At 47.6% G+C, this 13847-nt stretch overlaps 1 protein-coding gene across 2 annotated transcripts in view; it reads left to right on the top strand.

Annotated features, from left to right (window-relative positions):
• The first annotated feature begins 2615 nt into the window (after positions 1-2615).
• PRKCB (protein kinase C beta) overlaps positions 2616-13847 on the top strand; it is a 328794-nt gene continuing 317562 nt past the window's right edge. For both annotated transcript variants that reach the window (XM_047838436.1, XM_047838435.1), the window contains exons 1-2: positions 2616-2997; positions 4003-4034. In XM_047838436.1, the coding sequence (XP_047694392.1) occupies positions 2825-2997; positions 4003-4034 (205 nt within the window). In that variant the 5' untranslated portion in view covers positions 2616-2824. The remainder of the gene's footprint in view (positions 2998-4002; positions 4035-13847) is intronic.

Below are 13847 nucleotides of genomic sequence, written 5' to 3'. Positions count from 1 at the left end.
TCCTTTCCCAGGTCCTTTGCATTTGCTTGTTTTCTCTGTCTCGATCACTACCCTCAGGTAGCATGGTGGCTCACCCTCTCACTTCATTCAGATCTTTTCTCAGATGTCCCCTTATCAGAAAGGATTTTCCTGGCCATTGTCATTCTTCATTCCTTTACCATGTTTTCTTGTTTCTTTTATGGCATCAATCTCTACACCATCTAGTATAGATTTGTTCGTTTATTAGGTTATTGCCTATCTTGCCCATTAGACTATAGGCTCCATGAAGGCTGGGCCTGCTGTCTGTTTTATTTAACAGTGTGTGGAACAGCACCTAGCTGGTGCTCAATAAATTCATTGCTAAAGGAATGAACAAATGAATGAGTGAATGGCGGAATGTGGGTTCCATGTAACCATATCTTGCTTCCTAGAGAAGTCAGAATCTGGATATTTATGTGAAAATCTATACCCAATATGAACGAAAAAAATTTTTCTTCGCTGGCTAAAAAAATGCATCTGAGGGCCACCGGCTGTATACCCCTGCCCTGGGGATCTGGGTCCAATGGGAACTGTGTCCCCTCATCCTCAGATGGTGTAGCCCCTCCTGGAATCCAGTGTTTCTTTGGTATCCACCAGCCCTTGCCTGTCCAGGCTCGGGCCCCATGAGGTACTGTTTGTTGTTACAGAGCAAAGTCATCCAGAGCAGTTCGTTCAAAAGGCAGGATGTGGGCTGCAAGCTTCCAGCTCATCGGTTCAAAGGAAATCTACTTCAGCAGCAATGTCTCCTGGGATGTTTTCCCAAGCCTCCCTGGTTGGTGATGGGGCCTCTGAAAGGACTAATAATAGACAGGCACGTCCAGTTTCCAAAACATGTCAACCTTAAAAGTGAATGCTATTTTTTCCTCCTTACCTTTGAATTCCTATGCAGCACAGGGACATTCTATTAACACAGCCCTGGCTCTCCACATGTAGCCTAATAATGACTTAACCACTCAGCAGCTTCCAGGCGAAATCGTCATGGCGGTACCTGAGCTTCATTAGTCAGGAGTTCACTGTAGCTTGTTCAACTCCACCCTGCTCTCTTTCGCGCCTTTGTCACCAGTATGCTTTGTAGTTAGCGTGGCCTAACCTCTCCATTCAACAACAGCGTGCCTTTGGGTGTATATCTTAATCACCCTGAGCCTCACCATCCTTCTTCACAATGAAAATTCTGGACTTACACAAGGTCGTTGTTGCAAGGACTAAGTAAGACAGTGCAAGTACCTGTGACATCTACCTAGCACTCGAGGTTTATTATTATTGAACACATATAGGACACAGTGAGGGGTGAGGGGCAGTGCCCTTTAAGCTTTCATTTGCTCACATATTTACATAATCACTTACTCATTCAACTGATGTTTATGGGGCTCTGAGAAGGTGTCAGGCACGGAGTTTGGCTCTGATGACATAATGGTGAGCAGTGCCTGCTCTCAGAACCTAGGTGTAGTGAAGAAGTTCATGGTCTAATGCAGCACTGTGTTCCCAGAGAGTAGGGCTTGGTGTGGGGGATGTCTGAGACACAGGGCATGGATAGGGCTAAATCATACTGCATTATTTACTCATCTGGACAATTATCATTCTTTTTGGTTACCTTTCCATCCTTCAGATTCCATCCAGGAGAGGATCCCAGTTGGATGTTAGTGTGTCTTTAGCATCTCTCTAACATCTTTTAATTTCCCTCTTTAACAAATAGAAGAAGCCTCCAGATGCAGGTATTTTGGGCAGGTGGTAGCATCTGGAGAGATTTTACTATTATGGATACCTCTTGCTATTCAAATTCAACAACCGGATAGACTTTTTCTTTTTCTTTTTTCAGATGGTGCACAAATATGACTAGCATTTGTGAAGACGGGTCACCTTCAGCCCCATTTTACAATTGAAGAAACTGAGTCTCTTGGTGGAGGGGATGGACAGAAAGTAGGGAGTTCCCTTCTAGACGGTTGGGCAAGCAAAGCCAAGAAATGTCTTTGTGGTGGATATATATATATATATATATATATATATATATGAGATATGTATATACATATATATATATATACATGTACGCTCACACACACACACACACACACACACACACATAATAATAATTGTGCTCCTCCCCTACCTCTGCAGTGTGTGCGTATGTGTGTGTAAGTGTGAGGAGCCACAGGCCTTTCCGAATGAGTGACAGCGGGAGTCCATCCCTCCAGGAGACGCGTGCAGAATGACCAATGGGATGGAGGCGGGGTGGATGGGCACCAGTCTCTGCAGAGGCCGGGTGGAATCCGTCGCGCCCACCCTTGCCACCTCCCACCCCCAGTCCCCGTCGGTCCTTCCGCTCTGGGTTCCCCAGGGGGCGCACCCAAGGTGCTCATCCCCTTAATGCAACCTCAGGCGCAGGAGTGGGGCAGGGGGCGAGGCTCAGGGCTGACGATAGCAGGCTGCGGTCCCCGCGCCGCAGCGCTGCGGCGGTGAACACTTCGCTGGGAGGCCGGCAGTCTCAGGGGTGCCAATATGTAAAGCAGCTGGCGGCGCTGGGCGGGGCCTGGGTGCGATGCAAATGAAGGAGGCGGGGCCTGCCCGGGGCTCCGCCTCCCTCCCCCGCAGCTGGGGCCAGCGGTGCCAAGCGCAGCTGGACGAGCGGCGGCAGCTGGGCGAGTGACAGCCTCAGCTCCGCGCGCCGCGGCGGCCAGAGCCGGCGCAGGGGAAGCGCCCGCGGCCCCGGGCGGCAGCAGCGGCCGCCTCCTCGCGCGCCTCCCGGGCCCGCAGCCCGCGCTCCCGCGGCCCCGGGGCCGGCACCTCTCGGCTCCCGCTCCCCGCGCGCAAGATGGCTGACCCGGCTGCGGGGCCGCCGCCGAGCGAGGGCGAGGAGAGCACCGTGCGCTTCGCCCGCAAAGGCGCCCTCCGGCAGAAAAACGTGCACGAGGTGAAGAACCACAAATTCACCGCCCGCTTCTTCAAGCAGCCCACCTTCTGCAGCCACTGCACCGACTTCATCTGGTGAGAGCGCGCCGGCGCAGGGCACCTTCCCGGGGCCCCGAGGGCAGCGCCGCGCGCGGGGCCCCCCTCTCCGCGTCCCCGAGGGGGGGACGAGCGCCGCCGGGCCCCGCATCCCCGGCTCCCCGCCCCGGACGCCCGGGTGCACAGTCCTGCGGCTTCCTCCTCCCCAGCCCCAGACGGCCGGCCGCGGGGCGCCTCCTGCCCGCTCTTCTTCCCAGCCGCCTCGGGAGAGCCCCGGGGCCGCGTCGCGGGCGCTGGTTCTCCGGCTGCTCCGAGCGCGGGGTGGCTGTCCCTCCCTGGAGGGCAGCGCCTCGAGTGCCCGCTCGCTCGGGGTTCCCCGTCTCCCCGCCTCTTTCCGGGCTCGCGGCGCCCGCACCCCCTCCCCTCCTTTCCGGGGGCAGTGCCCTGGGTGTCCTATCTCCCTGCGGGCGTGGGGCATCCTTTCCTCCCCTTCTGTGTCTCCCTCCGTGCCGCCCCGGGTTATCTCTTACTGCTCTTTCCTGCGGGCCAGGGTTCCCCTTTGCGCTCCTCAGTTTTCCCCTCGCTTCACTGCGGAGACCTTTATTCCCAGCTCTCGCCCCGTCCCTCTAGACATGGGGCGCCCTTTCTCTCTTCGCAGCCCCCTGGGGAACCCCACCACCGCGGGGTCTTTCTCATCCTCCCTCTGGATGTGGCTTTATCTCTTCTCTTTCCCCCGAAGGTGCCGGGGCATCTCTGTGGGCAGATCTCCCGCCTGCCCCCCACCCTCCCTGCGACGGAAAGGCTCCCCCCATCCCGCCACCTGGTGGTCGCAGCCTCTCTCTTCTGCCTTCTGAGGGGGAGGTGGGGGTTACCGTCGAGCTCCCAGCTGCCCCCTCCCCCAAAGGCGGAAGACTCTTGGGCACCCGCCTGTGGCTAGGAGGTTGCACCTGGGGTAGAGGGACCGGGGAAGGGGGGTGACGTGGGGGAACTAGCTGGTGGCTGGGCCCCTAGGGCTGCCTGACATGCCTGTTTCTGCCTTTGCAGGGGCTTCGGGAAGCAAGGATTCCAGTGCCAAGGTAGGCTGTGGGGCTCTGGGGATGCCCAGTTTGTGGGAAGAGATGGTGAAAAAGACTTTCTAGAAGTGACTGAGTTAGGCAGGGAACGAAGGAATCGTATCTGTCAGAGTGACCTGCCAAGCTAGGAATGCATCACCACAAAAGGGTCCTTTTAAGGCGTGTGTTTATGTGGGGGCAGTGATGCTTCATCCAGGACAGGTGAGTGCCATGAGAGACCCTATTTCTGCCTTCCCGGCTGGAAGAGCCTGAACCTATCTTGCTTGGCCAGTCCTGCTTCTGGAAGAAGTGTCTCCAGGGGCCATTTCTGGGAGGATCCCTTCCTCAGAGAGGCCCTTCCTCATCTCACAGAGAGAGGTTCTATCTCTCCCCCTGCTTCACAGAAGTCTCCACAGGTGGCTGCCGCCTCTGCATATGGTGCATCCCCTAGAAAAGTGACCGGGGTTGTCCCCTGGGCCTCCTCCCTCTCTGAAAGAGGTCGTTCCAGATGGGGTGCCTTGCCGATGCTGATTGCCTTTCCATCTTCTGGCTACCTACAGGAAGGACTCCAAGTGACTGGTTACCTGGGTCTTTGCACCTGGTTTGAGATCCTTGACCCTAGCCAGAGATGCTCATCCTAGTAGTGACTTGTACTCCTGTGTAAGGTGGCCTTGGCCATTTCTCACTGCAAACTCGCTCTCCATGGTCAAATTCCCTGTGGACTTGTTTAGCCCTTAGGGTATCCAACATTTTTTGAATTTGATGTCCACATTCAGAACTGGGAGATTTCACATACATCCTTGAATTTCCAGCTTCGAGTTTGCTGAGAATTGGTCCTACTTTCTTGTTGGAACAGTCATTTGGAGTTATTTTCATAGTTGGGGGGGGGCACACATTCACCATTTTATCTCAGTCCTTCCCAACCGGGCCCGCCTCACCCAGAATTTCTGTCTCTGGTAGGCATTCAAGTTTGCAACTTTTGTTCTGGGAAGTTTTTTTTTCCCCCCTCCCCAATTCTGAGCCATGTGTGGTTGAGTTTGGTGAGAAATGTCTCATTTCTGGGGCGTGTCATAGGGGCAAATTGACCACACTGGGGAGCGGGGTTTAGATCAGGAGAAGAAAGCATTTGAGCATTCAAGAGTCTGCGACGTGACTTAGTACTGATTTTTTTTGTTGTTGTTGTTATAGCACCTCCAACCCCCCAGGGAAAAGTCCAGTGATCCCTGGTGAGTGTAGGTGGCATTGTCAGTCATACACGGTGCTCTCATTGTGGCACTGCTGTCTTCTGAGACTCTCAGGTTCCTTCACCTGAGATCCAGGGAAGAGCTGGCTCATACAGTGAGCCTTCAGTCCTTCCCAGCCTCTCTTACCAAAATGTGGAGCCCCAGCCAGCCTCACACTCTGCACCAGAGAACTTCCTAAATCCCTTTATTATTTTTTTCCAGTTTTACATACTCTCTTTTTTAAAGTTTATTTATTTTGAGAGAGAGAGAGAGAAGGTACATGTGAGCAGAGGAGGGGCAGAGAGAGAGAGAGAAAGAGAGAGAATCCCAAGCAGGTTCCACATTGTCAGCACAGAGCCCGACATGAGGCTTGAACCCACGAACCATGGGATCATGACCTGAGCTGAAATCAAGAGTCGGACACTTAACCGACCGAGCTGCCCAGGTGCCCCTCCAGTTTTATATGCTCTTATTTTAATTTTATTATTATTGTTTTAATTGAAGTATAATTAACATCCAGTGTTATGTTAGTTTCAAGTCTTTCCAAATCCCTTTAAAGTGGCAACAGCTTAGGCTCTTTTGCAAACAGATTGTTTTCTAGAACTTTGGCCCCGAAGCAGAATATCAGTGGTGTCTTAGTGCTGGAATGTGTAGATGATCTTTGAGGTTACCTTTCACTTCCATGCATCTGTTTCTGTCTTTGTCTCTTGCTGGTGTCCAGGGTGATTTTTGAACATTTTTATTGCTGCTTTCCCATCCGCTCTGCAGTCACTGATGCTTGGGGAAGTCACTCTGGATGTGTAGGTGATGACATACCTGAAGCAGGAGATCCTGGTTTTCAAAGCCTGGAAAGTGGTAGGAATTTTCTGGTGTAGTGAGAGTAAAGCAGAATTAAAGTTTCTCATCAAATACGGCAACTTCAGAGATAGAAGTACTTACGATTATTATTATTATTATTATTATTATTATTATTATTAATCACCTTTATTTTTCTCCTGTCCCTGAGGTGCAGTGTAGGGTAGTGCACATACATGTATAGGCCATCAGGCAGGTCACTGTGGGTTTGAATTTGGCTTCGAGGCTTCCCAGCCGTGTTATTGAGCTCAGGTGTCTTGTGTATAAAATGGGTCCAGTAAACAGGACCTACCTTAAAAAGTTGCTGAGTAGCCCAAAGCTGTTGCATGGGAGATGTTTGGATCAGAGCTTAGCACAGAGTAAGTGCTCAGAAAAGAGCAGCCCCTGGGATTGTCCCTCAGATCCCCCAAGGTGGGGACTGGTGTGAGAGAAGACTGTCCCTAGAGAGTTGCCTTGCCATGGTACCAGCTGCTAGGTGAGAGCTGAAATCCAGCTGTGAACATCTGGTCACCCATGTCACTCTTTTGGGAGTTTATTCCATCTGGGCTGGAGTGGGAAGGAGCAAGAGAGAGGGGATAGGGTGGATTGGCAGCCCCTGACATAGAGATGCTTAGGTTGCAGGGAGGCGTCCAGGAAGGGGAGGTTATCTTCTGATCTGCTCAGAGTTGCCTGGGACTGATTTTGGAGCCACCTGAATATTTTGACACCACCGATTTCCTCTGAAAGTACGCCGAATTAAAATGGGATCAACATTTTATAGAGAACACATAAGGATTTATTTATTTATTTATTTATTTATTTATTTATTTATTTTTCAGAGAGAGAAATAGCATGCAAGTGAATGAGGGGCAGAGAGAGAGAGAGAGAGAGAGAGAGAGAGAGAGAGAGAGAGAGAATTCCTTGAGGGGTAGAGAGAGAGTGCAGAGCCCGAACTCACTCAAAGTGGAGTTCGATCTCATGAACTGTGAGATCATGACCTGAGCTGAAGTGTGATGCTTAACTGACTGAGCCACCCAGGTACCCCAAGAATACATAAGGTTTTAGTTTCTTACATTAGTCAGAGGTCCAGAGCCCAGGGTCCTATCTCCTTTCAGTTTTCTGCTCCACCATCCAGGAGGTGACAATTAACTCATGGTCTAAGAAGGATGCTAGATGCTGAGAAGGTCTAAGACTGGATGCTAGGATCCAGTCATTAAATCTTTGTTTCAGCCAGCAGGAAGGAGGAAAGGGTAAAAAGACAGGCAAAGGTCACATACTCACTGTCCCTTATGAACTTGCTGCAAGATACTTCTGCGTTTGAGCTACTAGCTAGAGCTTAATCGTATACCCACACCATGTTACAAAGGGGTATATGGAAAATGTAGTGTTAATTTCAAGTTGTCCTGTTCCTGGCTACAAGTTAGGGTGGCGGTGTTCCATTTCAAAAGTAGAAGGGGAGAGGGGGTTTAGGCTGTGCCATTCTTGGGTAGGAGTTGTGTAAGATGATCCTAAGTCAGGGAACCCCCTGAGCCTCCGTGCTCCATCGTGCTGCTGTGGAAATTGGGGATGCTGGGATGGGCTGAGGGAGGAAGGATGGAAAGTCCATCAGCCATGGGAAATCATGGATTTCTGTGTGATCAGGGGAGCTTATGAATAGATTCCCTTGTTTTTGTACTGCTAGAGGACAAAATTCTAGATTGCCATAAAATTTCTTCCCTTTTTGTTACCCACGGTCTCTATGTTCTATAAAACCACTCTCTGTGAGGTAGCTTAAGGCCTCTGGTGACAGAGTGCTAGGGCTGAACATCTGTATTATGAAACTAAATTCTGGATAATAAATGGGACCCTCAGAGAAGCAAGGCTGACTTTTCTCTGGCATTCTTTTTTTTTTTTTTTTTTTAATTTTTTTAACGTTTATTTAATTTTGAGACAGAGAGAGACAGAACATGAACAGGGGAGGGGCAGAGAGAGAGGGAGACACAGAATCAGAAGCAGGCTCCAGGCTCAGAGCCACCAGCCCAGAGCCTGACGCGGGGCTCGAACTCACGGACCGCGAGATCGTGACCTGAGCTGAAGTCAGACGCTTAACCGACTGAGCCACCCAGGCGCCCCCTCTGGCATTCTTTAGAGGACCTTAGAACTTGCATTTGTGTGTTAATTGTAATGAAAACAAGACTTTGGGTGGAATTAGACTCTTACCCCAAGAAGCTTTTGCAGTTTGGCAGAGAAAAACTAATTAAAAAAAATTTTTTTTAAATGTTTATTTATTTTTGAGAGAGAGAGAGAGAGAGGGAGAGAGAGAAAGAAAGCGGGGGAGGGGCAGAGAGAGCAGGAGACACAGAATCCGAAGCAGGCTCCAGGCCCTGAGCTGTCAGCACAGAGCCCGATGTGGGGCTCAAACTCATGAATTGTGAGATCATGACCTGACCTGAAGTCAGATGCTTAACCTACTGAACCACCCAGGAGCCCCAAAACTGTTTTTTTTTTTTTTCAAAAAGGAAGTCACTTTAGTATAAACAGGCAAGCAATACAATTTAGAGATTCAGAATTCATAGCATGGGGTTAGAGTCAGGTAGAACTGAGTTTCAATCTCTGCTCTGCCACCTACTTGCTTTGTGAACTTGGGCAAGTCATTCACCTGTAGTGGCCTCAGTTTCCTCATCTGTAAAATGGGGCTAATAGTACCTATCTCATAGAGTTATGGTATACACCAAGGTATAAGAGAAATATCCACAGTAAGTATCCATGACTGTAAGTGAGACGATCATTATTACTTGATTCATGGTAGGAAACTCTGTCAAAGTGGGAGAAGTTCATTCTGGAAGTCATTGAATGACTAGGCCACTTTCGTGTATTTAGGTAGGTTTTCCTCTCAGATGTGTTTCTTCATAGACTTTGGGCAGCACCAGTGAGTGCACTGCTCAGCCAGCCAGGCTTGTTTAGGTTCTTTTTTCTCACCCTTTCCTCGTGAGAAAGATCTCAACTTGTCAGGGACTCTCTAGAAAAACCCCAGCTCACTAGTTTTCTGACTATGAAAACCTAGCAGGGATGATTATAATGAGTAAGCCAGCTCTTCTCTTTCCTGTGTAGATCTGAAAGTGGTTTTCTTAACCTTTTAATAGAAGTTATTCTTTAAGAACCCCAAAATGTTGCATGAATTCAAACATTGCCGTTTTTATCCGCGTTTAACTCTATGGGATACAAGTTTATTTTCGTGTGTAGTCAACACATAGAGGTTAAAGTGTGCTCTTTTTAAAAACAACAATCAAAGCTGAATCAAAGGTTAATTTTATTTTTGGCATAGTTTTCCCTGGCAACTTATAATGGGATATCTTATACTTTAGGTAGGACTTTCTCATAAAGAGGGCTTTTTTTTTGTTTGTTGGTTTGTTTTTTGTACAATCGGTAAGTCAGGCTGTGAGCTACTGAAGCAGCCTTCTGTTATTCCATTTCCCTTCCAGAAGCAGATCCCAGAGGACTGTGAGTGAAACTCTGCTCACCTCTTAGCTTTTTCTGAATGTGTCCTGAGGGTTCAATGTGGGTAAAAGGCCGAAGCTCTTTGACTTTGTATTTGATGGTTTGACTTTTTTATTTTTTCCACCTGAAGTGGGATTTTAGGCCCAAAGTCCCATTTGAAATAAAAATCTTCAGGTGAGGGGTGTGTGGGTGGCTCAATGAGCTAAACGTCTGACTCTTGATTTTGGCTCAGGTCATGATCTCAGGGTTTGATTCCTGAGATTGAGACCCACCTCAGGCTCTGCCCTGATAGTGTGGAAGCCTGCTTGGGATTCTTTCTCTCTTCCTCTCTCTCTGTCCCTCCCCTGCTCACGTGCATGCTCTCTCTCTTTCAAAAATAACTAAATATTCAAAAAATTTAAAAACCGGTAACCCCACATTGGGCTCTCTGCTGTCAGCACAGAGCCTGCTTTGGATTGTGTCTCCCTGTCTCTGCTCCTCCCCTGGTCATGCGAGCTCGCGCTCTCTCCCTCCAAAATAAACAAACATTAAAAAAATATTTAAGTGAATTAATGTTGGGTCTTAAAAAGGAGGGCTGATTTGTTGGAGAGGCAACAGTAAATTCATTTTGAGCTGTCAAGCACTCAGGGCAAACTCAAAAAGCTTTGTCACTGGGCAACAGAATGCCTTTCTAAGTAAATATGGAAAATAACACCTTTGGAAATGTAACTGATATGATATGCAGGTTCTTAGAAAGTAATTAAAAAAATATGTTGTTTCTGAGTACTGGTGATACTCCAGGTGTCCTGCCTAGAACCACGTCCAACATGTTTATGGTGTCTTTGGGTCAAGAAAGAAAAAGATAACAGAGAAAGTAATTGGTCAAAGGATGAACCAAAGGTTTGACAGTTATTTATATGTATTCTTGTTATTGGAGTCTTTCTTCTTTCTCTGTCTTTTTCTGCCTAGCTTTCTGTTTCTGTCTCTGTGAGTACGCACACACGTGTGTATATAAAAAACATACGTAAATACATCAGTATGTCACAGTTTTGAGAATATGCATCTCCTTTTGATGCTTTTCAGCTACAGGTAGTTAAATTACTGCTAAGTACAATTTAAAATCCGTGTTCTGCTCCTTTGACTTTGTAGTCTAATTACTTCTTGGGTGGGTAGAGGGATCAGCTGAATATTTCACCATCTCTGGATGATGCATTCAAAAGCTTGGTCTCATCATTTTTGGCATTTGATCTAATTTCATGGATCCTTTGGCTTGACTCATCCTATTTCTCCATTAAAATTGTGTGATATTATACAGATAGATTGTTGGGCTTTTTATAGGGTGTACAAAATCCACAGTGTTTACATGTGGCATTTGGAGGTGTGATGGCTGCTTGAAAATCTGGTAGGAACCTTATATATTTACATGCATTTATGCATCCATCCATTTCCATCCATCCCTCCATCCATTTATCATTCTATGTATCTATTCATGCTTCCAAAAAATATTCACTCATTAAGTTCTATATGTCAGGAATTATTTTAGATGGCAGGAATACTATGGTGAATGAGCTCAAGAAGATCCTAATGTCATGCAGCTTACAGTGTAAATATTCTGTGAATCATAGGGCACCTGGGTTGCTCAGTCGGTTGAGCGTCCAACTTCAGCCCAGGTCATCATCTCACAGTTTGTGAGTTCAAGCCCCATGTTGGGCTCTGTGCTGTCAGTGTAGGGCCCCCTTCGGATCCTCTGTCCCCCCTGCCCTGCCCTGTGCCTCCCCCACTTGAGCTCTCTCTCAAAAATAAATAAACGTTAAAAGATCAATATTCTACCAATCATTGTAACCATATTTAAGCTTACTTTTGTTAAGCACTTTGTAGGAAGTGTACAGGGTGCATGAGAATTTATAAGGGGGATGCTACCCTATGCAATGGTTGGGGTGGAGTCAGGGAATTCTTTGGTCTGATCTGAGAATGAAAAACCAAAAACGAAAGGCAAATAACTTCCCATCCTTCGAAGTAATTGGAGAAAGTCTGAGTTGCCAGGGAGCCAGAGCTAAAAAATCTGTATTGTGTGAAGCTGCTCATATCCTGGGTGAAGATACAGAGAAGGTCTTATCTCTGTCACATTCTGCAGAGAAGCCCTGAATCTTTACCTGTGCCATGGTCGCGAGTAAGATGAATATTTAGTAGAATCAGATAGCTACCTGAAGATGGCTTCTCTCCCAGTTCGACAAAGAACTTCATCACCTCCTGGCTAATAACTCAGATAATGAACTGGCTTCCTTTTTGTTTTAGGGGTTGCAGTTTGAGGTGGAGAAAAAATCAGATCATTTCAGAGGTGGAGGAACAAGTTTGAGCTGACAGCTTGAGAATAAGTAAAAAGGGAGCGTAAAGCATTTCAGTGAGAGGCATCTGACCTGAAAGCCAGTTTTGAGGGACACAGGATTACTCGCCTTGACTCCCAGATACCTTCCTTACCCTGGGTCGAGGTCCGATGTTCTACAGCTGTTCATTTTGTTGGCTTAGGCGGTGTTTGCTTTCATTTGGAAGGTAATTTGTAAGTAGTTTCACAGTAAGCCTCACTGATCACATTCAGAAAATGATCTCCATCTTTTCTGATCTCGGTTTGGTGCTAACATGTCTTTAGTGCCTCTCTAACACAAATTTGGGCACTTAATAGATGCTTTTTATTTTTTATTATAAAAGAACTACAGGGAATTATGAGCACATAGGGGTATGTTAGTTTCTACCCTTAAACCATCCTCCCCACATCCACTTTTGCTTAATGTCAAGCCTCGTCCTGTTTTACCTCTGGGTCTAATTTCATACTGGCTGTTCCTTCCTGTGAATAGAGAAGGAGCATCATTGTTTTTCCTGGAAATGGTTGGTGTTGGAAGAAAACTCGATGTAGCCGAGAATTGAAAGACATCACAATTGTAGGCTCCAGTGAGGTTTGGAAGAGACGGTGGCTTTTATTCAGGAGTATCAATCTTTTAATATTACTATTGGTATTGTTGCTGTTACTTTTTATTGTCCTCTGTCTTGCTTGTTTGTGTCTCCTGGATGTCTCTTTTTCCCTCAGCCCACACACAGAGCGTTGCCCTACTGAGTCAGAAGGGGAACTGAGAGCCAGACTAGGAGGGTTCAGATGCCTTCCTGTTGAGTCTTGGCATTTACTAAGTAGATGGAAATTAATTTAGCTCAACAATAACCATGTTCCCAGGTGGGGGGCGGGAATTTTAGACTCTTTCTTCTTTTATCTTGCTGCTGTCCAGTGACCAGACTTTGGGTTTCTAGATAGGCAGTATAAATTGGATTGAGAGTACAGGCTCAAAAAATCAGATAGGCCTGATTTCAAATCCTGCTCTGTCTCCATGACTCTATGACCCTGGGCTGGTGAAGCATGATCCTGCTTGATCCAACGATCTATCTCTCCATCCATCTACCCACCAACCCACTCACTAATCCGTTCATCTATGTATTCATCCATTTTTCCATCTGCTGTCCATTCATCCATCAGTTCACCCAACCATCCATCCATTCCACCATCCATCTAGCCATCTGTCCATCTGTGCATTCATTCACTCAGCAAATCTTTGAGTGCCTACCATGTTTCAGGTACTATTTTAGGCACTGGAACTGGAGCAGTGAACCAGACAGAGTCCCTGACCTCATGGAATTTACATTCTAGTGGAAGAAGAACAGTAACTAATAAATAACTTAGAAGAAATGTATTGTAAAATGTCCCGTTGCGGTATGGGCTTTGGAGAGGAGTCTATCCTTGCGCCCTTGACGATCTTCCTGGTCATTTGTGGGGAGAACAGCACATGGCCAGTTAGTTCTGCCACATAAATGAGAAGTGGGATGACATCCTTACTCCTGGGAGGGGTGGAGAAGATTCCACAGAGGAGGTAACATTTGGGAACAATCTTACAGCAGGAGTGGGAGTTCCCAGATTGACAGGAGGCTGGGGGCTGGGAAGGGTGTTTCACGCAGAGGACAACTCAAGTTGAACACACAAAAGAGAGAACAGAGCACATGCAGGGAATGGGAAGGAGGGTGTGCTTGGGTCGGGGAGGGGCGGCGCTTGGAGATCAACGTCATATAGGAGGGTTTGGACCTTGTGAAGGCAGGATAGTGACTAGGAGGTGCTTGTTGTCATTGTTCTAAAGAGGGTGAGGGAAGTGGCTAAACGTGTGAAAAAGAGGAGCATGAATCGCATTTGAAACAGTAATTGCTGTGACTCAGATCCCGAAATTCCAGGCTTGTGGGCTTGGAGGGCAGGTACGAGAAGCTGAAATGACCATTTAGAGGCTGTGGGGGT

Source organism: Prionailurus viverrinus, chromosome E3 (genome assembly GCF_022837055.1).
Source record: "Prionailurus viverrinus isolate Anna chromosome E3, UM_Priviv_1.0, whole genome shotgun sequence".
Classification (NCBI taxonomy): Eukaryota; Metazoa; Chordata; class Mammalia; order Carnivora; family Felidae; genus Prionailurus; species Prionailurus viverrinus.
The sequence above is the reverse complement of the archived record's forward strand: the minus strand, read 5'-3'. Positions and strand labels throughout refer to the sequence as shown.